Source organism: Syzygium oleosum, unplaced genomic scaffold (genome assembly GCF_021117445.2).
Source record: "Syzygium oleosum isolate NSW1041296 unplaced genomic scaffold, Sole_v2.1 Sole_v2.11, whole genome shotgun sequence".
NCBI lineage: Eukaryota > Viridiplantae > Streptophyta > Magnoliopsida > Myrtales > Myrtaceae > Syzygium > Syzygium oleosum.
Window position 1 is genome coordinate 6,953,254 of NW_026607495.1, and position 24,912 is coordinate 6,978,165.

At 36.7% G+C, this 24,912-nt stretch overlaps 2 protein-coding genes across 21 annotated transcripts in view; both read left to right on the forward strand.

The window, feature by feature from the left end:
* The window catches only part of LOC115667385 (anaphase-promoting complex subunit 4-like), a 58,523-nt gene that overhangs the window by 1,569 nt on the left and 32,042 nt on the right, over positions 1 to 24,912 (forward strand). The window lies entirely within an intron of this gene.
* On the forward strand, positions 6,639 to 23,766 carry LOC115687874 (disease resistance protein L6-like). 19 transcript variants are annotated; one of them, XM_056315881.1, is made up of 13 exons: positions 6,639 to 7,090; positions 8,519 to 9,614; positions 12,027 to 12,338; positions 12,436 to 16,069; positions 16,210 to 16,332; positions 17,424 to 17,582; positions 17,729 to 18,224; positions 19,095 to 19,271; positions 19,954 to 20,046; positions 21,438 to 21,677; positions 21,928 to 22,084; positions 22,712 to 22,863; positions 23,100 to 23,766. In XM_056315881.1, the coding sequence occupies exons 1-4, from the start codon at positions 6,786 to 6,788 to the stop codon at positions 15,466 to 15,468; spliced, it is 4,746 nt and encodes a 1,581-aa protein (XP_056171856.1). In that variant the 5' UTR covers positions 6,639 to 6,785; the 3' UTR covers positions 15,469 to 16,069; positions 16,210 to 16,332; positions 17,424 to 17,582; positions 17,729 to 18,224; positions 19,095 to 19,271; positions 19,954 to 20,046; positions 21,438 to 21,677; positions 21,928 to 22,084; positions 22,712 to 22,863; positions 23,100 to 23,766. The 19 variants fall into 19 exon arrangements, with proteins under 19 accessions (XP_056171856.1, XP_056171853.1, XP_056171855.1 ...); XM_056315878.1 differs by having other exon boundaries at positions 21,438 to 21,555; XM_056315880.1 differs by having other exon boundaries at positions 21,438 to 21,555; positions 21,928 to 22,061.

Consider the following 24,912-nt stretch of genomic DNA (forward strand, 5'->3'; position numbering starts at 1 on the left):
TAGTTAGCTTTGATTCGTGTTTGATCCTATAAAAGCTAAATAGACAATGTTTTTGGTGAACCGCGAGATGAAGAGAAAGCAAATGCCTGTAAATCAGTGTTGCTAACTCTTATACCAGTGTGTGTGCATGGGTCTCTACTGTTGCATTAAGTAGCCTGTAATGAGTTTAGCAAGCTCGAGACTTGTGATTCACTGCAGATCATACTGAAAAACTCAAGTGTTTGCGGCCGTCTGCCTTATAATCCCTTGAGACAAACAAAGCGCTTTTTAAATCTTAGTAGCTTTATTATGCCATGTGAGTTCAGTGAAACATACTAGCTTATGCTTTCCTTGTCCATGATAAAAGATTGATTAGCGAATGTTACCACTACATGTAAGTGGCATTTTACGAATAGCTTTTGGAACAGTGAGAAGACTTCAATTGAGGTGAGGGATGAAATTAAGAGGCATAATTGATCTCCGTTGTACTTCTTTTCAGCTGATAGCTCTGTCGAAAGTTCAGTTTATCATAACTGGGGTGGTTGATGTCCATGATGATTATTGTTCATAGTAACTATTGTTTCATCGTGTAAAATGTCTAAGCTCATCAAGTTTCAACCGAAGGACTAGGTTTTGCTATCCATTTGCAGGTCAAGTGTCAATCAGGGTTTGGGAATGGTGACGAAGAGGAACATTGCCGTCAGAAGTTGTTTGTTCACAAGATCACACATCTAAAAAATTTCTAAAATTCCCATCTGAGAGGGAATTATCATTTTAGCAGGGAGAAAGCGAAAGTACGGGTGGAAATTCTTTCATTTGGTTCCAAACAGATTTTATCGTGCATGTTCGGTTTTACTTTTATATTTTATTTTCTCTTGAACTTGAGAGTCAAATTGAATTTTCACGAAAGTTGAAAAACCTCAAATTTTTGCAACATCTGTATACTTTGGCATTTAAAGTCGCTTCAAATTTCTTCCTAGTTCATCTCAAATTACGCTGCAACTTTTATTCGGGTAAATAAATTCAAAGGGTGCTATTTTGACTGGCTTATCTTGGTGATAAGATTTGTGCTACTATTCTCCCGGTATTCATTGTAATTCTCTTATTTAAAATATATGAGCGCCTCTATTTCCAACAAACACGAAATTATTCGTCCATGCAATGTTTTCAATCAAGGGTACTTTACCTTTTAATAGCTTTATTACCATCAGGCAAATGCGACCTTTTTTTAAGGAAAATAAGTTATTTCAATCTACTCGACAGGTGGAATACAAAGGACTGTAAAGCATGCATATATATAGCTCACGGATTTTGACAGAGGATCATCTAGTAAGCAAATCCTAGTGGCCCCTCTGTCAGTCCTTCATGTTAAACTTGGGACAAATCCTCTGGTCCTGCTCTCCATGGCCCATCAGAATTAGCAACTAGAGCAACCTGAACATAACAAACTAGATCAGCTTAAATGCACTGTCCTAATGAAATTCGGAATCTCATCATCCATCTTCCTTTTCCAGGCAGTTGATATTACTTTGGATGAACCTGTGAATATCAACAAAAGTAAGTCTCCAAGGTTCATATCCATCGGCTAATAGAAGAGCACAGAAAAGCGTAGGGCAACTAGAGAAGATTAATGGCATCCTCCCCAATTTGATGGGTCACAGTGGATGGAGGTGTGCCATATCGAATTGTATCCTGTGTTGTGCAGAGGATAGTCGTGCAACCTGTTTCATGACACTACCATATATACCGTGCATGTTCAACTTGGAGATCGAACGGGCATTCTTTAGTGCAAATTGAAGAAAATGATTTCGTTGTAGTTTTTTTCAAGAGCATTTCGCATTTTTTTTTAGTGATTCTTTGGAAAGCAAAGAGAAGGAATCTGAAAAATGTTATCTTACTTGGTCAACGAGATTATTTTAAACATCTTATGTGTCTGAAGTTCATCTATTAAGATGGACTTGCTCATAAAGAGATTTTTAAATATTGCATGAGCTACAGACGGAAATCCAGTACAACCCTGTCAATTCATTAGATTCACGTACTACAGACGGAGCCTCGCAAATCAGAAAACACAATATCACCAACTATCCAAAAGGCAATAAGCAACAACGCCTCTAGCCAGCACTAACGGCCAAAAACTTCAAAAACTTTACACAGAGCAACTAAACGATCATATCAACAAGCTTAAAGCAAATTGCACACCATCAAACGCAGATGCTCCAATTAAAGCAAAGCTACAGATGAAGATCAATCTAATCTTCCTCGCAACACCGGAAGGCTTTCAAACCGATGCTTAACCTGATATTAAATCAAGCAAAGCACCGTGTCAAGAGAAACTGCTAATTGAGAGTGCAGGGTACCATTGCTTGCCTTCCAAAAGAAGTAGGCAGAAGTATTTCAGAAAAATTTAAGCAAAATCTTTTGAAGATATTCCCCTTTCCAGCAAGTTTAATCCAGGCCGAGGACATTGCAAAAGCCTTAATCTAGACTTCTTGAGAAAATTTACTTGGAGGGCCAAGATGTTTGTCAAACTTTCGTGCAATATGATGTCGTAAAAGATCAAGTGTGAAAAAAATGTACAACGTAAATACAAACTTAAAGCAACATTTATAGAACTAAATAGTATGCATATAATGAATTATCAGTATGACAAACTTAGAAGCATAAAGTCATGGCATTGCTTTTTGGATACCAAACAATATTGTGTCGAATTCAATAAAATTATGTTTTTTGTTATCAAATGTCAACTTTATTGCGTCAAACTATTGATCGACAATTGTATATATTGATAGGCCGAATATGTTAGTATCGCAACAGTTAACATGGTAAGTATACTTAGTACTCTCCTATTAGAGTGGTATATATGTATGGGCTGATATATAGTATTCATGTTTGATGCCTTTCAGGTCAGACGGATTTTAGGCAAAGTACTCTAACTTACGAGCTAGAATTATTAGCTTTAGAGAATTATGCAGTTAAGCTCTAGAATTTAAAGTGATAATTTAGCACTTACAAAGCATTGTAAATTAATACTATAAAAAAGAGTGCTCGTGAAATGCACGAGAACTTTGAACAAAAAAAAAAAAGAAATGCACGAGCACTCTTTTTTTTGTTTTTATACACTCCACAATTTCATGTATTGACATTTTAGTTTGGATTGTTTGTATACAAATAGCATTGACAATTCTTTTAGCTTGCATTGTTACAAGTGGATATCAGAATAAAGCTTCTTTCTATTGTAAAATGAAGTAATTCATGCATTGGATTTTTAACATTTCACTCAATTCTTGATGCAAATCTTTTTGACTGGAGTTGATTCAATATCTGAAGAGCATTGTTTTATTGAGTAACTAAATAAAAAGAATGCATTAAATAATATCTAAATGGATGGATTCACTATTGAACATACAAATTGCTTCACATCTTGCACCAACCAAGTTGAATAACAATTTTAATAAGCTTAAATATATTTTGAGTGGTAAGGACAACCTAGTTCACATATTTATAAAAGATAGCTACCCCTCGATATTTAATAGGAATAGGTATACATTAAATGGATTGTTGGATGAGAATAATATGCTTAGGTTTATTTTGGGTGGTAAGTAAAATCTATTTAACATTTTTATTAACATAACTACCCCTCGTTATTTAAGAGGAACCGCATACTTAGGTTTAACATTTTTATAACCCTTTGAAAATACAAAAATTGTGATTTTACTGTTTCTATTCCTCTGCATAATTATAAGAGATATCTTAATTCCTCTAGGCTGTGTATTTTGCATGTTTAAATATTTGCATTAGGAAACCAGTGGTATGAAGCAAACCCATATAAAAAAGGAGTCACTCCAAGCAATCTCAAAAGCTGAAGAGCTAAGGTCCGCCGGGTCCGTGAATCGAGGCCCCACGCATGTCAAGATTTTTCAAAATTGCTTTTCTCTAAAAATATTTTGAGTTATTCATATTAAATATTGTCTAAAGGACTAAAATACTCTTGTCTGAGGTTAATTTCAATGCTAAGCATGCATCACTCAATTGCACATCATTAATCAATTGCACATGAACACATCACAATTTAGGACTCATGCAAATTTACACGTCATTGCATATTCTCAAAATACAAACACAAATGGTGCACGGAGTAACGCCGGACAATAAATGACGAGGGAATTTTTTTGATTACGTATTTGAATAAAATCGATATTACGTCAATTATGTTTGGATATTATTTGATAAGCATTACAGATGACTTAATTGAAAAATGTGTTACCGAAAGGACGTCGTGGAGATATTGAGCCCTCCCTACACATAACTAAATACTGCTTGCAAATAACCAATGCTTTCACACATGCGCCTAGGTCCCAAATCAGCTCAATATTCTTAAATTGATTGATGGTGATTCTATTTATAGAAAATTTAGAGTTTTCTCATAACTTTTTAAAAACTTTTGTCCCGCTATGTAGACTCTCTTTCAGTGGAACAGGCCCCGATCCCGAGAGTGAAGACGAGATGCTATGATCATTGCCGGTGTCAATCAAACCATCTCTCATGAACTCGCAGGTGATTTTGATGAGGGTGGCTCATTGGTCGCCAAGAATGGCCATGGGCCTGGGGTTAGGGTTCTGCAGGGATGTGAGTGGAGCAGTGACAACAAGGGGAAGATCAAGGAATGGAGCGAGGAAAGATAAGAACTGGGCAAAGGTCAAGGAAGGAACTAGAAAGAGTTGTCCTGTAGTTAAAAAGTCTTAGCTGGAAAAGAAATTAAACAAGAGGAATGACAAAAACATTGAGCATTGATGTGTTCAAAGTGGTCTCCACCGTAAAACGACGTGTAGTAAGGGCTACAGAAATATCTACCCTCGTACTAGCCGGCCACATCTGAACGTTCAGTCAATTTTGGCGACATTAAATTGCAGCCCCATGAATAAAGCCATGTTTCTTGTCCGGATGTATTGCAAGTGGCTGTCCATGTCCTATGATATATTCAGAGAATCATCCCACTAGATCTACCCATTGCATTCAATTGCTAGCAAAATAAAGGCAAATGTGTGTAAAAAATTACATTCCAAAAGAAAAGAACATATACAAGACTTATGATATGTTATCTGAATTATTTTAGTTAGCAAAAGAATTAGAAATGCGTATTAGCGAAAATTGTTTTGGTCTGTTCTCCATTATAGATTACATTTTTTGCGAGTCTAAGTTAATGCTATTGACGGCTCTTTGGTTTGTCTGAGAATCAATAAAGAGAGAGTGCACTGAAAGTCCTAAAAATACAATTTAGGAAGCATCGTAGGTCCTGTAGGGCCCTTGCCTGCTTCCCCTAAGGAGTCGGGATATCAAGCCGCTAGGTTTTTTCCTCTACACTTTCTTGGGTTTATAATATTCCCTACTACTAAGAAAAATATGGATCCCCTACTTACTCACATAGTCAATCAAGTCGTGAAGATATTGTAGGAGGATAATGTGGATTTCAAGAATAAGTTCAACGGATCAATTTAGAGTTTCTGTATGAAGGTTTATCAGTTTGATACGACAATATTTAACATGCTCAAAGTGAGAGCGATAAATTTCTAAGCGGGATCAAGAGCTTAAATATACTCGATAAAAATAACTTTTTTGATGAAAAATAAATTAACAAAAGAAAAGGAAAGTTCAACGGTGCAAGCACTGGACTAAGCGTGCCCAACATCACTGTCTTGACGCTCTGTGTCATATATTTATCTATTCTGAGCACTTGTCTGGAAAATATAATGGTACTCAAGTAACGTGGAAAAAAAAAATAATGCCATTGCTTGTCAAGTGTGCAACTTGGACCGGACGAATATCTGTCTCTCTTTTTCTCCCTCCACCCACTTTTCATCTTCTCCCGCAAGTCCCACTTTTCATCTTCCAAACATGTGGTTGAAATTTTGACAGACCTTACCTGTTATCTTTGGATTCTCTTCCGCAATGAGATTTCAGCCGCGTGAACGCAACGACTCTAAGCACGTGGCTGTGGTTCCTGGTGAATGAATTAAATGTAGCTTGACAAGTTTGACTTATTGGCGCGATTGTGGTTGCCAACTGGTTCCGTTGTATAAATCAAACCACAAGAGAATGGGCCACCATAAGCCATTCCCTGTTTCCTGACAGCCATTCTGGTTCTTTTCTTCGTCAGACTTGAACGCAAAAATCAAGGGCAGAGTCGGAGCAAAGACGAAATGCATCGTCTCATTTTCGGCCATTCTTTCGCCGAGCTCGTGGCATTGATCCTGCTCCCTGGGCTTGCGTTCTATTTTCTCATTAAGAAGAAAGCTAGTGTGCGTGAAAATGCAGAAGATGCTGATGTTGGAGCTTCCGGTTCGTTGATTGCGCCGACAGAAACTAACTCCGGTGGATCTAGTTCGTCTTCGACAGAAACGAATGACGGTGCATCTAGTTCGTCTCCGACAGTAACTGATTCCGGTTGATCTAGTTCGTCTCCGACAAAAACTAATAACAGTGCATCTAGTTCGTCTTCAACAGAAACTAATTCCGGTGGATCTAGTTCGTCTCTGACAAAAACTAATTCCGGTGGATCTAGTTCATCTCCAGCGGAAACTAAGAACGGTGCATCTAGTTCGTCTCCGACAGAAACTAATAACGGTGCATCTAGTTCGTTGAATGCATTGACTGGAAATTGCTACGAGGTATTCTTGAGTTTTAGAGGTCCAGATACTCGAAAAGGCTTCACCGATCACCTCTACAATGGGCTCCTTGATGCTGGAGTTGATGCTTTCAGAGACGATGACGAGCTCTGCCAAGGTGAGAATATCGGACCAGAGCTTATGGCAGCCATCACGAACAGTAAGATCCTGATCCCTATTCTCTCCGTGACTTATGGTACAAGCAGTTGGTGTCTTGATGAACTGGTTCAAATAATAGAGCGCAAGAAAAATAAAGGGCAAATAGTGTTGCCTATATTCTATAAAGTGAAACCATCTGACGTGGGACATCAAATTGGAAGTTTTGGAGATGCATTTCATAAGCGTGAGACGCGTTTGCTTGAGAGGCATTTCGACCCAACGATTTTAGAGAAATGGAAGCAAGCACTCCTTGAAGTCAGCACCTTGAAAGGATACAATGCCAATGGGTAAAAATTTTCACCAAAACATTCTCTACTTTCTATTAATATGTATGGGTGTTTATTGGTTGTTCTGATTCTCACCTGCTTCATTTTCATTCATTTTTTTATATAAAAAATAGTAAGATCTTGCTGGCAATAAGATCCCGCATTGCATGAGTTCTATAAGTTATTTTTTTTCTTCGTTTTTTGCTTTAATGATATTGACCAATCTAATTATAGATTCTATTGTTATGATCCCATTCTCCTAAATAATAAGATTTTTTGAATGAATTTTTACTCTTATATCCAAAGATTTTGTAAATTCTGCCATTTTTATATCACGTCATAGTGTACACTACATTAATCTTTGTCACAAACTTTTCTAATTACATATTTATTTGAGATTAACAGTACAACTTATTGGTGATTTTTATTTGAAGCTCATAACATCATATACCGTGCATGGTGATTGTCAAAGCCATAATTCTTTATCTTCCCAAGTAACATTTATTAAATCATTAATATCGTTGATTAGTTGCTATTAAAATTATTTTACAAAAAAAATGTTACATTGGTTATTTATGATGATGGTAAATATAGAAAAAGGGAAAAAAAGGATTATTTTTATTATATGTTTGTTTAAATAATTTTCAATGGATTTCCCATCTTCGACAAGTAATTTCTATCTCATACACCTGCATATATTGAAGCAATGTTCTTATTTTCGGTAAAAATCATTCTGCTACTTCCCTATAAAATCAATATTAGATCAATTGAAATCATAGAACATAGATACTCCAAAGGAATACAACCTGTAATCATCCCTAGAGGCAATGAAAACAGATAAGAACACCAATATAGAATGATACTAAATTCACAACACAAGTAGAACTTGCAAGCGTGTACAATTGCACAAACAAGAAGAAATCCCCTTTATTGCATTCAGGTAGTTCACAATATCACACTCTGTATGACTTTTCGGATTCGTATCACAGGGCCTGATATCCTCTTGCATCAGAAGTTATGATGTGCTTACTGATTGATGGCTAACTCTCACATTGGGCTGGCTTATTGGTTTTTTGCTTATTCAAATGCTCTAGAAAATTTTCAAAGTCACGCACATCATCCCTAATATCGTTAATTAACAAGAAGTTTAAAATTTCGTTTAAATCCATAATGTGCACAATACTCAAGATTCAAAAGCGATACCCTCAAGTTTCTTCTGGCTTAATAAATAATGTCTGAGTAATAGTTGAATAGGTTACGCCATGTGAAGCAACCACCGGCATTTCCCACTTTAGTCTTAGCATATAAGATAATACATGGAGGGGTGACAAAAACGGTTCATAAAGTTTTTCTATTTATCCCCAGATTTATTTATTACTGTGTTCTCAATAGATAAAAAAATATAAAATTATTGTTGCCACATATTTGAACTCTTGTAACTTTTGACAGATATGAAGCAAAGTTGGTGAAAGAGATTGTCCAAAAAGTGTTGAGTGAACTGAAGAAAAAGTTTGAGTTGGTTACTTCCGAGAGTTTGGTCGGAATTGATAGTCATGTGAAGACGGTTATGGAATTTGTGGATAGTAAATCTCACACCACCCTATTTGTTGGCATCCACGGAATGGGAGGCATTGGTAAGACTACTCTTGCTAAAACCATCTACAACAAGCTCTCCAATCAATTTGAGCACCGTAGCTTCATTGCTAATATAAGGGAATCATGGAAGCATAATGGTGTATGTTACTTACAAAATCAGTTAATCTATAATATATTGAAGCGAAAAAATGAAGTTCATAATGAGGATGAAGGGACTAAGTTCATCTCCTCCAAGTTTAAAGGTAAAAAGGTCCTCATTCTTCTTGATGATGTGGATAATGTCATTCAGTTGAAGCATTTGACTGGTAATCATGATTGGTTTTCTTCTGGAAGTAGGATCATTATTACGACTAGAAACAAGAGTATTCTTGAAGAAGTTGGGGTGGACTACGCCTATGACCATAAGGAAATGGATAGAGATCAATCTTTGATTCTGTTCAGCAAGCACGCATTTCGAAAGGACTCTCCTCTAAAGGAATTTAAGGACCTCACTCAGGAAGTTGTATCCATCACTAGAGGACTTCCCTTATCCCTTGAGGTTTTAGGTTCATTGTTGTGTGGAAAAACGCTAGCATTCTGGAGAGATACAATAGACAAGTTAAAAAAAGTGCCTCCTAAGGAAGTGCAAGAAAGGTTAAGGCTAAGTTATGAAGCATTAGACTACGAACAGAAACAAATATTTTTGGATATCGCTTGCTTTTTCATTGGCACTGACAAGAGAATCGCATCCTACATGTGGGACGCGTGTTGCTTTTTCCCTGAGGAGGGAATTGAGGTATTGAAATTCATGTCATTAGTAACAATTGGAGATGATCATGAGCTCCGAATGCTTGAACAATTGAGAGATCTTGGTAGGGAAATAGTTCGCGAGGAAAACCGGCGGGAGCCTCAGAACCGGAGCAGGTTATGGGACTCCGAGGAAGTCCATAAAGTGTTAAAGGAAAATAAGGTAATCATTTCGTTCTTTTGCACTTAGTCCATGTCTATTGTTAGAGTAATGTTGGTCCACTACTTAGTGCTTGCTCTATTGATCAGATAACCTTCTACTATTATTGGCCTTGAATGTGTCATTGACATGATTAGAAAGTAGGGAGGTTGCTCTCTCTTAGTAAATATTGTAGTGTTATCTGAGATTTTCCTTATAGTGTATATTACGAAATCATCTCCAAGGATGAGATACTTCCAAATTTTTTTAGATAATTGATAGGGGTATTCAATGTTGGCAAGATCTTGAATTTCTATAATTGTTTCAATTACGTCTTCGATCACATGCAATAAATAACTTGACTATGCTACTATTAACCATAACTACTTAGGATATACAAATCATTAATTTCTAGATGTTAAAATTAATATTATAGGACTAAGATGCCTGCATTTCTCATGAAATTTTCTCCATTATTCCATAATGGAGAATGAAAGGGATACTTATTTTTATGTAGTATTACGTTAGGAATTCCATTTACCAATATTCATAAGAAAGGGACTCATTTAAAACTTACCAAATAAGATAGGAATAGAAATTCCTTATATATAATATATGTGTGCGTATGTATATATATAACTTCAAGCGTATTTTATGCAATGACCATTAAAAAGAGAAATGTTTTACTTTTTCTACATAAAATGTCCAAGAGACAAATACTCTAAAATTCTAATTTGTATAATTAAGTATGTGAGTGTATTTGCATTTGTGAAATTATTCATAATTTTGACTCTACTACTTTTAATCCATCATTTGGTTTGACTCAAGTTGTTGCTCAAAAGACTAGCCCTTATTTGCAATCTCAATGTGCGACCGATGTATAATCTCAAGAGCCAATTCATATATTAACAAATTCAAAGCTAATATCTATTTATTATGTCTTTCGTACTACATGATTAAATAAACTAAACTAACCAAAAGAAAAATGAATATAATATTTTACAACTAAAAAGGTATAACTAAATTTTACAACTAAAAAGGTGCATTTTTATATAATATTTCAGTAAGTTTCGATGACTCCATTTCGCTCTTCATTCATGGTACTATTATAAAAAGTAGCCCATCCTTTTGCATTGGGACAAAAATAACATTACCTTTCAAACTCATCCTTTCACTCATGGGACAAAAATGACCCACCATCAATTTTGCGTATTCTCACTTTCTGTCGCTCCGCATCATCCTATGTAGCTCATTGCACGAATATGCACAATGAACCGCACTAATCATGACCAAGAATGACTTCTTTTTTCTTTTTTTACAAAAAGCCAGAAAGTTTGTAAGAATATAAACAAAGTTTGCTAACAAAATTATAAAAATAAAACACGACATCTTTTTTTGTGTGAGTTGACATGGCTCACCAAATACATTGGCACTGTGAGCAGCGTAGGCTAGCCATGGCAATTTCACGATGATAATGGATGAAATTTGTAACAAGTGTTAGCTTTGTTCTACAGTTAAATAGTTGGGCTATTTTTATTACGGTGGAAAGGTTATGTTATTTTTGTCATAGATGCTGAACGTTAGGCTTTGTAGACATTTGAAAGGTTTTGCTACTTTTGTTCCAAGTAGGCTTGTAGCCAAGAATAGCTTCAATTTTCACATTTCGCAAATGCTTTGCACTTTCAGCAATTATTTTTTAATATACATCAAAGTTATTAGGGGCTGTTTATTATATTTATTAAACTTGGGTAACTCAGTTATTTATGATTATGATTATGTCAAATTGAAAATTAATGATGAAATAATAAGTTGTAGAGAATATTAATATAACTAATATTATTGTCTTAGTTATTTATAATTAGAAAGTAATTAATTAACAATATTTCAAGTTGCTATTAGTAAAATAATAAGTACATAGCATATTAATATAATTGCTATCACAATATTCAGTTTCTTGTAATTAGTTATTATTGCAATGGAAAATAAGAGTATATGTTTTTTTTTAATTAATCGTATAAGTAGCACAGTCAAGTGATATACATGAAATTAATATGAAATTTATAGAGAGGAAAAATATATTTCTATTAAAATTGATCAAATCAACGTTTGATTTTGCACATTGCAATTTTGTTAATTTCGTGCGTTGCACGCATGTCCCAACTAGTATGGTAATGAAGCTACAATACCGGAAAGAAGAAGATTACAAGTTGTACAGTTTTTACTCTATATGAGCCATTGCATCATAATTCTTTTTAAGATCCGAATGCGTGTGGTCAAATTTCAAAATGTCAATGCTGTTTATTGGCATAAAAAAATGATGTCTTCACCTTGCTAGTCTCTTGAACACATTAATGCACATCAATAGCAATATGAACAGATAATGCTAGATTACTTTAGTAGGATATAGTATTAATGAACGTTGATTATTGCTTACAGGGAACAGAAAAGATTGAGGCAATTCTTCTGAGTGAAGGTAGCGCAGAAGGCTCCGGTAAAACAGTCGAGCGAGATGGCGACATTTACACAGAAAAACAATTCAAGAATTTGACCAATCTAAGATTCCTTCACGTGGAGGGGGCACATCTCAGTGGAGATTTTAAGGACTCAATTGAGGGGTTAAAATGGCTTCGATGGCAAAAATGTCCCATGAATTTTGAAGTAAACAATTTTCATGTAAAGGAACTAGTTGTACTCGAATTGTCACAGAGCATGATAAATGAGAAATGGGAAGGATGGAGTTCCTTCATGGTAAGAACAATTCTTTTTTCTTTTTTTTCCCTTTTATGCTTTCTTTTGAATCATAATCACTATAGACTAACCCCTTGACAATCATTTTTTTTACCAGATGGCAAAGAAGCTCAAATTTCTCGACCTCACATCTTGTGAATCCTTGGAAAATACACACTTCCTCTCAGCTTTTATAAATTTAGAGGTTTTGATCCTTAGTCATTGTTATAGCCTGCGGCAAATTGACTCTTCAATTGGAGACATGAAGGCCCTCCTTTGCTTAAATTTGTGCTGGTGTAGGAGCCTCAAGGAGCTTCCAACAGAAATAGGTACATTAGAAGCACTGGAGCAACTCCTTCTACTAGAAACTCCAACCCTTTCTACATTACCAGACAGCATAGGATCTTTGCAGAATCTAGAGATTCTAAATATTTCTCGCAGCGGTATAAAAGAATTACCCAACGGTATGGGGAGGCTAAGAAAGCTCCGAGAGTTCGATGCTTCATTTTGCAGCAAGCTGAAAGGGGAAATGCCGAAAAGCATGTGTAATCTGTCTTCCCTACAACGCCTTGATGTTCTTGGCTGCACCGAGCTCCAGTCGCTGCCGGACCACCTTCCTTCCAGCTTAACATATTTGGGCATCACCTGTCAAAGCCACAAATTGCCTTCACTTTCCCACTTAATCCATCTCAAAGAACTACAAGTTCATGGATACAAATTTCTCGAGTGCATCCAGGAGCTTCCATCAACACTCTTAAAGAATTCAGAATGCTCCCAACTCAAAAACGTTAAAGAATCAAAATTACCACAATCCCTAAACAGTCCCATCAAGTTGGAAATCTTGGAAGTCCATCACTGTGAATCTATTGAAACTCTGGAAGTTTCACAGTCTATCCATCTAAAGACATTATCCGTCGAATATTGCAAGAATCTACTTGAAGTTCGAGGTCTTGACAAATCGATATATTTAGAAAGCTTGACTATTGCATGCTGCAATTCAATTGAACGGTTGGACCTTCCAAGGTTCAAGGGTCTGAAGATTTTGAATGTTCATGATTGTGATAACTTAGTTGAAATTCAAGGTCTCGATAGGTTGGAATTCTTGGAAAGTCTAACAATCTCTCGGTGCACTTCAATTGAAAGGCTACTCCTTCCAAAATCCGGGAGTATGAAGATATTAGATGCTGAATTGTGCAAAAAATTAGCCAAAATTCAAGGCCTCAATATGTTGAAGTTTTTGGAATTGCTAAATATACAAGGGTGCACTTCGATTGAAAGGCTAGACATTCCAAAATCTGGGAGGCTAAAGGAATTAGAAGCTCGAGACTGCAAAAACTTAGCCGAAGTTCAAGGCCTCGATAGGTTGCAGTTTTTGGAAAAGCTATATATTCAAGGGTGCACTTCAATTGAAAGGCTATATATCCGAGGATGCACTTCAATTGAAAGGCGAGAACTTCCAAAATCCGGGAGAATAAAGGAATTAGAAGCTGGAGGCTGCGAAAACTTAGCCGAAATTCAAGGCCTCGATAGGTTGGAGTTTTTGGAAAAGCTATATATCCAAGGTTGCACTTCAATTAAAGGGCTAGACCTTCTAAAATCCAGGAGGCTAGAGGAATTAGAAGCCGGAGGCTGTGAAAACTTAACCGAAATTCAAGGCCTCAATGGGTTGGAGTTTTTGGGAAAGCTATATATACAAGGGTGCTCATCAATTAAAAAGCTAGACCTTCCAAAATCTAGGAGATTGAAGGAATTAGAAGCTGGAGGCTGCGAAAACTTAGCCGAAATTCAAGGCCTCGATAGGTTGGAGTTTCTGGAAAAGCTATATATCCAAGGGTGCACTGCAATTGAAAGGCTAGACTTTCCAAAATCAGGGAGGCTGAAGGAATTAGATGCTGGAGGCTGCGAAAACTTAGCCGAAGTACAAGGCCTCAATAGGTTGGACTTTTTGGAAAAGGTATATATCGAAGGGTGCTCTTCAATTGAAAGGCTAGACCTTCCAAAATGTGGGAGACTGAAGGAATTAAAAGCTGGAGGTTGCGGGAACTTAGCCGAAATTCAAGGCCTCGATAGGTTGGAGGTTTTGGAAAAGCTTTATATCCAAGGGTGCACTTCAATTGAAAGGCTAGATCTTCCAAAATCAGAGAGGCTGAAGGAATTAAAAGCTGGAGGCTGTAAAAACTTAGCTGAAATTCAAGGCATTGATAGGTTGGAGTGTTTGGAAAAGCTATATATCCAAGGATGCACTTCAAAGGAAAGGCTAGATCTTTCAAAATCTGGGAGTTTAAAGGAATTAGAAGCTGGAGGCTGTGAAAATTTAGATGAAATTCAAGGCCTCGATAGGTTGGAGGTTTTGGAAAAACTTTATATCCAAGGGTGCACTTCAATTGAAAGACTGGACCTTCCAAAATCTTTGAGGTTGAAGGAATTAGAAGCTGGAGGCTGTGGAAACTTAGCTGAAATTCAAGGCCTCAATAAGTTAGAGTTTCTGGAAAAGCTATATATCCAAGGATGCACTTCAATTGAAAGACTAGACTTTCCAAAATCCGGGAGGCTGAAGGAATTAGATGCTGGAGGCTGCGAAAACTTAGCCAAAATACAAGGCCTCGATAGGCTGGAGTTTTTGGAAAAGCTATATATCCAAGGGTGTTCTTCAATTAAAAGGCTAGACCTTCCAAAATCCGGGAGACTGAAGGAATTAGAAGCTGGAGGTTGCGAAAACTTAGCCGAAATTCAAGGCCTCGATAGGTTGGAGTTTTTGGAAAAGTTATATATCCAAGGGTGCACTTCAATTGAAAGGCTAGAACTTTCAAAATCCGGGAGGCTAAAGGAATTAGAAGCTGGAGGCTGCAAAAAATTAGTTGAAATTCAAGGTCTCGATAGGTTGAAGTTTTTGGAAAAGCTATATATCCAAGGATGCACTTCAATTGAAAGGCTAGACCTTCAAAAATCCGGGTGTCTGAAGGAATTACAAGCTGGAGGCTGCAAAAACTTAGCCAAAATTCAAGGGCTCGATAGGCTGGAGTTTTTGGAAAAGATATGTATTGAAGGGTGCACTTCAATTGAAAGGCTAGATCTTCCAAAATTCGGGAGGCTAAAGGAATTAGAAGCCGGAGGTTGCAAAAACTTAGCCGAAATTTTAAGGCCTCAATAGGTTGGAGTTTTTGAAAAAGCTATATATCCAAGGGTGATTTTCAATTAAAAGGCTAAACCTTTCAAAATCCGAGAGTTAGAGTTAGAAGTTGGAGGCTACGAAAACTTAGCCGAAATTCAAGGCCTTGATAGGTTGGTGTTTTTGGAAAAGCTATATATTCAATGGTGCACTTCAATTGAAAGGCTAAACCTTCCAAAATCGGGGAGTATGAAGAAATTGAAAGCTGGAGGTTGTAAAAACTTAGCCGAAATTCAAGGCCTCGATAAGGTGAAGTTTTAGGAAAAGCTATAAATCGAAGGGTGCACTTCAATTGAAATGTTAGACCTTGCAAAATCTGGGAGTCGAAAGAAATTAAATGCTAATGACCGCGAAAACTTAGCCGAAATTCAAGGCCTTGATCGGTTGGAGTTTTTGGAAGATCTGAGTATCTTTGGATGCAAGTCACTCAAAACAATTCTAGAAATATCTCAAATGCGGATTTATCAAGAAAAAGCCATTTCATATAGCGGAACAATAGAATTTGGATCAGACTATACAGATGACTTGGATGAGTAATATACTGGAAATGATTCACATTTTCTAACAAAGGTACATAAAACAGGTCAGTTACCTTTGCTCTTAGAGATCTACCACCCAATTTTCATTTGTATTTTTGCTTGCAATATCTTTCAAAATTTATGATATTGTCAATATTATTTCCTGGTTGACAGTGGCGTCATTGTTTTCTTACTTGAATTCAAGGAATCCGGGGGAGATGTTCATGGAAGTTAATGCGTGCTTTGGCAAAATGATTCTCTTGATCGTGCCAGTAACGGAAATAGATGAAAAGGCCTTCTAAGCGCATCATTTGTCATTAGTCTTTGGGTAAGATCCTTCATCCTATGTAGAAAAATAAAGATTCTCGATGTTTGATTGATTCTAGAATGCTAGAAGTACTGAATAAAAACTGATGTATATAGGTATCTGATAGCATGCCAAAAGTCATTGTATAGGTCGAGAAATGCTAAATGAAGGACCCTATATGGCGGTCCTTCTAATGTGAGGTTTTAGTTTTCTCTGCGCTCACCATGCAGTTCATGACTGCATCTAAGGTACACTTAAGAGTGAATTTAAGGTGCAAAAGGAGCACCTTAATAGGGCATGCCTTAGTATGCATACGCTACTAACTTGGGATAAAATTTGTCCAACCATTGTGTTCCACACATTTTATCTCACAGAACCATTTGCATTAGCTGATTAAGGTAACTGTATCGGTTTAGAAATGCTAAATGCAAGACCAAGCTCTTCTCCTAATGGTGTGGTCGTGAGTGAACTAGCAAACAGGGCAGAAGCCGAAGCAAAAGCATCGCAAATTATTTGGATCGATCAAGAAAATTAGAATTCGAATTTTTCTGACTATGGATCCATCATGTTCATTTGGCTTCAATCCAGGATATACCTACTCCAAGGCTAATAATAGATTATCCCAAAGAATGCATCTTGATGCTTGTAGAGTTGGTTTAGCCATCTGTCAATGCCTCAACTTTGGAAGCAAGACATATAGAATGTCTTTTGACATAATCAGCTGTACTGTGAAATAATTCCTTATATTGTGCATAATCTCTCGTTAGTGCATTTACTTGCTGAAAAGAAAAACGCAGGAAGCATTTCCATAAGTTTCCTGAGGAAACTTTTCGGTATCCTATATGCCATTTGAAAACTGTCTTGCATTAATTTTAGTGCATGAATAGCACGTAATGAAAAGAATCATACTATGTCCCACTAAAGCAAGCATCTTGAGTTGAACATACTATGCTAATTTGATCAAAGCTTCTGTGGTTGATGATGTTAGATGCCCCATTAGTTGGATCCAAAGAGTTCAAAAACAATATCGAGTTTGACAAACAAACTTTGGAGTATTATTTGTAATTTGTTGATGTTAGTCGCTGGATTGATTTCATTTGACTCACTGGCAGGATTCGGTTATCATTCCACTGGTTGATGTAAATGTTGATTTATCCAAGAGAGCTTTCGCGAGGCACTTCTAAAAGGAATGGAAATCATCAAAGGATCAAGAGCTCGATGTTTCTTGAACTTCTCCAAACTCTGACAGTGCATCCTTGGAATGGTAAAAGGTTGTTTGCCTATTGTCATTCCACATTGCCCTGTAATCAAGCCTCTCTCTCTCTCTCTCTCTCTCTCTCTCTCTCTCTCTCTCTCTCTCTCTCTCTCTCTCTCTCTCTCTTCCTTATTTTCTTTCCCGCCTGTTCCTCTTCTGCAGTTTTCTCCGCATGCTCTCGGACTCGAGTGGACTTTCCTCACTCTCTCGCTCTTCCATTCTCTGTCTCTGCTCTTCAACAGCGTCCATTCCCTAACTAGCCTCAAGCTTTCCTCTGGGTTTTTGTGCTCTATCCTTTACAAGTTCTCTTTCAGCTCGCATCCTCACGATGTTCCAGCGCTGGTGCTGCATTTTCGGCTGCTTGTGGAGCTTTTTTACTATGGAGACCGACGAAGGACCGTAGCGTATGCTTCCGTTTCAGCTTCAGTTTGACAAACCGCTGGCTTCTGTGGTTTGGCTCCCGGTGTTATCTTGCGACAAAATGGGTGCTGGACTTGATTGTTACGACTCAGTTTTGTGAAGTCTGCTTGATATCCGATTGGCAGGTGAAGATGGCGAAGTGGAATCCAGAGAAGGATTTGCTGGTGATGGTCACGGAGGACTTGAAGGTGGTCCTTCATCGCTTCGATTGGCAGAGGCTGTTGGACAGTCTCCCTTGGTAATTGCTTCGACTAGAGAAAGTTCTCTTTTTAATTCAGCATGTTCGTTGCTTCAACGATGGCTTGGTGCGCCCTTTGAGTCATTGACCTTATCTCGTTTTACTTCTTTCGCTTTTCCTAAATGTGCTCTGCTTCCGTTTCCAGAGAGGAACCTCTGTAATTGCCAATCTAGCTCGATTTGCGTTCGATGGAGAATTGGACAAATATAGAGGTGAAGCGCTTGCAAGTCTGAATGAGAACATGATGTCGAACTAAGGAGTTGGTGTTTTACAGAAAAACGAAGAGTGAACGAAGGTGATACAAGTGGAAATCTAGAGATGACTTAGTTGCAAATAAAGAATTCCAAGCTGATATCAGTTGAATGGAGGGACTTTTAGTTATAGGCGCGATAGATTCCTATCAAATTTCAGACAAAGTGCCTTGCGAAATTTTTTCCCTAACTTAACCGACAGTCTTATAGACCAACCGGAAGTGTACCATACTGCTGTATTGCCATCTTGTTTCCCTTCTGGGGTACACCAGTTGAAGTGTCCATGAAAATAAAGAACTTGAATTTTAGGGGATGTCATTTGTGCTAGATAGACTAGCTATGTCAGATGCAGAAATGCTGGATGCCCGCATGGAGTTGGTAGGTTTAGGCCCTGCAAAATACCATCTCAGTGCTGTCAGGCCTCTAAATAGTTTTTCTTAGATTTCTAATGCTGACTCTCACAATGTAATGCTACTTCTGGCTCTTCTTCTTCCTCTTTTATACTGATTGAGCGTTCCCTACAAGGAGATACTTAATATATACTAGATTGTAGAGTATAGGCTGGAAAGTTTCTAAAATTTTGTACTACCTGAAGTTAATTATCTTCTTCTGATTACAGACAGTCATTTCGTCGCATCATTTTGATTTATCAAGTTCGCTGGTGGGAGTTGAACTTACTTGTTAATAGGATATCTCAAGCTATGCTGCATGCTTGTATGACAATCTGGTTGAGAGGGATGGAGTTACGAATTGGAGAAAGCGCAGAGACTAGGAGTATAGAGGGAGCTGCATCCAAGTATGTTAAAGTTCTTATATGACTTGGTAATTCAAATTCGTAAGAGCTTAGGATTAGATGCCTAGCCTTAGCAGTTCTTGCTATCTATTCTCACTGGAAAAATTTAAAGGGGAGGCATTTTTTCTCCAGAAACATCTAAATGCTTCACGCATCATATAGTCTTCTGGATTTGGAGAACATGTTGAGTGCACCATAATACTTGAGCCAACCCTTGAATGGTTTCTGTTGAGACCCTAAGTTGTAGGTACTAGTACACTAGTGATCCTTGCCTGAAGTAAGTTTTCATGGATCCACTCCACCTCGCGGTTCCAAGGCGGAACAACAAGATTCGTTTTTGGATTGAGATAATGGATTGGAGGCTGCCAAAAAGATATAGATTCCCCTCACTTTAGATGACCTACTAGCCCAAAGAAATCCCATATTAAGTGATTGATATCTCTCTCAGTTATCTTGTATTGTTATGACGCTTTGCTTCAATTCACAAATTTTGATTAACATTTTCTTGTTACTGTGCGTTCTCCATCTTCCGTCTCCTTCTATTAATTTTATTGTGAAGAAATTATTCATTCTTTCTCTCTCTCTCTCAATGTCGTTATTTTTGTTGTTTTTTATGAACCCACTTTTCTTTGCACATTCATTGTCTTCAATACTGGCTTCTCTTAATTAATCTAATCTACTCCAGGTAAATGTATAACATCACCATGCTGGGGTCCTGATGGCAAGGTTGTTTGTCTTGGGACTTGAAGATGGTACGGCTTCACTGCATGATGTAGAAGTAAGTTTTCCATGCTATTGCTGTAATGATACTCTCATTACTTCTCAAAAAGAAATTTCTCCTGCAGGAATCCTTTATCATCAGAATGTGTTCTCTGATCTCTCTTGGGAAATGTTCTGAATTGCTTAAAAGCTGCATGATGCAATGCAAATAGAAAGCTTGTGGAATGAACAATTAGCTGCTAATAGAGATGGCAATCCATGTTTACTGGTCATGTTTGCCAATGTCAAGTTAATATGGACTGTTAGATAGATCAATCTGCGCAGGATAAGCTTAACAAATCTTATTAGATCATTGAACATGGCCCATTTTTTAAATAGGTCAATATGAGGAGATATATAGCCTGTTTAACTAAATAGATTGAGGGGGTCATTCCAATCCAAACATGACCGACATAGCATAACTAATACAATATGTACAATGTGCATATCTTCATCAATGTTAAAACCTTAACCTTACTGGGTCCTGGGTTTACATAAAATCTTGTATTTGTATGGTGTAATTTGTGATCAATACTAAAACACGGCAGACGTAAATTAATTGTCAAGTATGATTTTCTTACTTTTAATATTAAGTAGTTCCAGAACCAATGATAAAGATATTTAAAATTAAACTGATTTTATGATTTTTAGACATTAGATATTCTACAAATTATTCTTCCTTTGTCAAATAAGTACCACATTTAACTGCAAGGACACAAAGATTTTGTAAATTGGATTCTAATTTATAGAGTTTAGTGTAAGACAATCAAAATACCCACTAAGCCTGATGCAGCCAACAAAATCAAGCAAGGTGATATTTGTTCTAATATTGCCGTTTCTACCATGCTATTGGTAAAGATGGACTTTGCAACTCAAACAAGAGTTCTAGAAGGATCAAGATTCTTCTTGAAATTTAATGGGATAAGTGCATTAAAAGTCCTAAAACTTATCATGAAAGTGCAATTTAGTCCTAAAACTTTCAAAAAGTACAATTAAGTCCTAAAACTTATCACGAAAATACAATTGAGTTCTAAAACTTTTAAAAAGTGCAATTAAATTCTAAAACTTTCAAAAAGTACCCAAGTGAAAAGAGTATGTATCTTTCAACTTATAAGTTGATAGAACTCTTGATCTTGATTCTTATTGGACAATATTTTAGGGTTCATATTTTACATGTTATTTCTAATTATTTGTTCGCAGTTAAGTTTCAAATTTAGAATCTTATTTCACAGTCCAACAGCTTTACCATGGGTGTACGGAAGATTTTTTGAAAACCTTATGTTTGGTGTCATTTTTGACTTGTTGATTTGCTGATTGTTGACTCCTTAGCTTTAATTTCTCCTTATATTTTTTTTTCACTTTTTTTACAATTGAGAAGATAATTATTCATTGTTTTTTGTTTTATCATAGGACGCTTCAGGTAACTCTTTGGCATTTGAAGATCACACTACTTGTTTCTTCCCTCCATCTCCGAGAGTTCCTCACATGCTTGGACTAGTACCCAGAGACATTGGTTTAACTGACGATAGTAAAGATTCATTCGTAGAGCTCTCAAATTCTTCAAAGCAACGTTTCATTATCCTTGGCAGTGGAGATAAAGATGGGATTTTGTGCTTCAGTATATTTGGTGTCTTTCCAATCGAAAATGTTGTATGCCACCTGTCTGTTCAGTTCGAATATTTAGCATTGTGGTCTATCAAATTCAGTCAATTAGCACTTCTTTCTTTGTTCGTGCTTCTCATACAGCAGTCTTTCTTATTAAATGGATTTGATAGCATACTGGCAGTGAATCAGTATTGCCTGGAAAATAATGGGCTGGTTAAGTAAACAACTTATATGAAGCTTTTTGTTGTTTGGCCTGAGGTCAGCCTGACTTATGGACTTTCTGCTTTTGTTTTAGACTCTTGGGTTTCTGCTCTGTTCTGGGGATATTGAGAGAGACTATGCAATCATCGGTTGGGAAAGTGTTCTGAGAGTGGGCACGCGCATAGATAGTTCTCTCTGGGGTAACCATCAGCAGATTTAGAATTTTAGGTACACGGAACTTTCCTGCACAGGTATATGTAAATAAAACAAACTTGATGAACTTCTTAACCTAAAATTGATTAGTCTAGAACGTGCATGCAGGAGAATTGTTCTAGTAAGTATTATCTAGATTCTGCTAGTTGTCTCTTTAGTTACATGGAGCAAGTTCTTGTAATTTCTTGTATGAACTCTCCCATATGGACTTCCTCGGGCCCACTGTTCTATTACCACATCTACAAGTGTGGACTATAGTTTCCTAATGGAAGGTTTTTTAGATCTATATACAAGTTTGTGTATTGTCAATGCTTATTTGATCAAAATGTCGGACTTGGTGAGCTATCTAAAATCAATCCCAAAATCTATGTGCTTTCCGTAGAGCAGGTATTGCACTTTAAGATGAGGTATTTTAGATGGAAAATTAAACATCATTGATAGGAAAATCTCTTGTTATGAAAATGAATGTAGCTCATTTGGTTCAATATTGAGCCTCAGGGTTGCTTTTTCTTGTTTTTCCTTTGCAAAAATATGCCCCATTAGTTGGATCCGAAGAGTTCTAAAAGAATATTGAGTTTGACAAACAAAGATCCGTAAACTTCGGAGTACTATAAGTAGTTCGTTGATGTTAGTTGCTGTATTGATTTCATCTAACTCACTGGCAGGATTCGGTTATCATTCCACCGGTTGATGTAAATGCCAAAATATCCAAGTGAGCTTTCGCAGGGCACCTCTAAAAGGAGACAAAATCATCAGAGGATCAGGAGCTCGATGTTTCTTGAACTTCTCCAAAGTCTGACAATGCATCCACGGAACGGTAAAGGATGCTTGCATATTGTCATCCCACATTGCCCTGATTTTATTTAACAGAAGCTTGGTAGAGCTGAAACTGTCCATTAACTTAAGAGGTTTATGAAATACTGGAAGTCGAACCAACTAGTTTGATATAATGGTCAATGAATCGGACAGTTGTATTTTAAGTTGGTATCGTAGTTGACACCTGTATGGAGGTCTATTGGAGTCTTTATTCAGAGAGAGTTGTTTGTGATTCAGGTTTGGATCTTCATGCTAAAGTGGAAGCAATCCGATGCTTGCTAGCTGAAGTTTGTGGGGTTGATAAAGAACTTACAGGTTCTTACTAGGGAAGCTGCTGTCAGAGTTTGCTTGGAACAGTTGTATCCCCTGCGGTCAAAGGTCTCGAAATAAAAGTTTTGCGAGGCTGAGATCTTATTGCTGTTGATTTTGCTATTAGAATGATGGAGGTTCGTTGGCTGGGTCCGCCCCTTTGTGGGGTTCAGCTAACATAACATAAAAGAAGAAGGAAAAGGCCAAAAAGAAAAAAAAGAGAGAGGGGCTGTTCGTAAAGTGAAGAGTGGAGAGGGGGAGAGAGCGAGCGTTACCCGAGAAGAATGCAGGAGAAGAAGAAAAGGGGCAGCAACTTTCCGGTCCATACTCGAAGGCCAAACATTGTAGGAATTAGCTCAATTTTCAGAATGTTGTTTGTCAGACCAAGACCTATGAGTTGATCGGGTTTGTTCATTGAAAACCTCCAAATTGTCTCTCATTTTCTCCAATCGCGGTTAGGGTTTTTAACTCTATTTTTATTAATTCACCTTCGTGGTGATGAAATAATGTTGTAGTTGAGCCTTCAGTGCGTGACTATGGAAGAACAATTGTGTATCCTACTATTCTTAATTATTAGTGAAAGTATTTGAACGGTTCGTGATTTTTTCCCGCATTGGGTTTTCCACGTAAAAATATTGGTATTATTGTTACATTGTCTCTTTAACATTACATCAGAATTATATTTACTTATTTTAAAGTTTTATTGCTAGAATATACTGCGGGTTGTTGTTGGGTTAAGTTGATTTTGGTCGGTTTAGTTTTAGAAAAGAAATTGATCATGGATTGGATTAGTTCTTGGTGAATTGTCACCAGGTAGAACCAGAGTAGAAAATGTTTCTGGTGTGAAGAACAAGGTAGCCAGAACCCAATTGATGTGCATTTGAGACCGTGCTTCTGTTTGGGATATTGAAGCTCTGTTGATGTTGTTTTAGCTTTGTAACAAAGAATTAGTTTTCATAAAAGGAAAAATATAAATGGTCTATGAATTTTAATTCAAGATGCAACGACAAACATGAATTTTTAATTTGTTCAATGTACAATATAGCCCTTAGGCTATATGAAAATATTTAATGTCGTCCTTCCGTTAATTTAAGTTTAATGAAATTTGCTGATGTGCCTTCCAATCTGTTGTAAACCAAAAGAATAAAAAAGATAGTTACATGTGGACTGTCCACATTAGTTTTCATCTCATAATATAATAATCAACGTTATGAAATATACGTCATCAAATAGTGTCTTATTATTTTTAAAAGGGTTAATATCATGAAAAATCCCAAACTAATATATTTGCGATAAATTTATCCCAAACTAATTTTTTTATCACCAAAAATCCAAAATTAGTACATTTGTGACAAATTTACCATTTGTTAGTTTCTATTAGATTGGATTAATATCACGTAAAATCACAAATTGATAAACAAACAAGCGGTAAAACTATCAATTGTCCCGTGTTTCTGACCAAAAACAAAAAAATTGCCACGTGTCATCCAACCAAGTAATTTGATAGTAAAATTTAACGGACACTTACAAAGGATAAATTTGTCATAGATGTACCAATTTAGGGTTTTTTGTGATAAAAAAAATTAGTTTTGGATAAATTTATCGCAGGTATACCAGTTTAGGATTTTTCGTGATATAAACCCTTTTTTTTTAAAAGATTATCGTCATCGAATAAAGTTTAACTAATCGTTTTTATACGTCCAACTCGGCATACAATAATCCACTTCATCAAATAAAATAA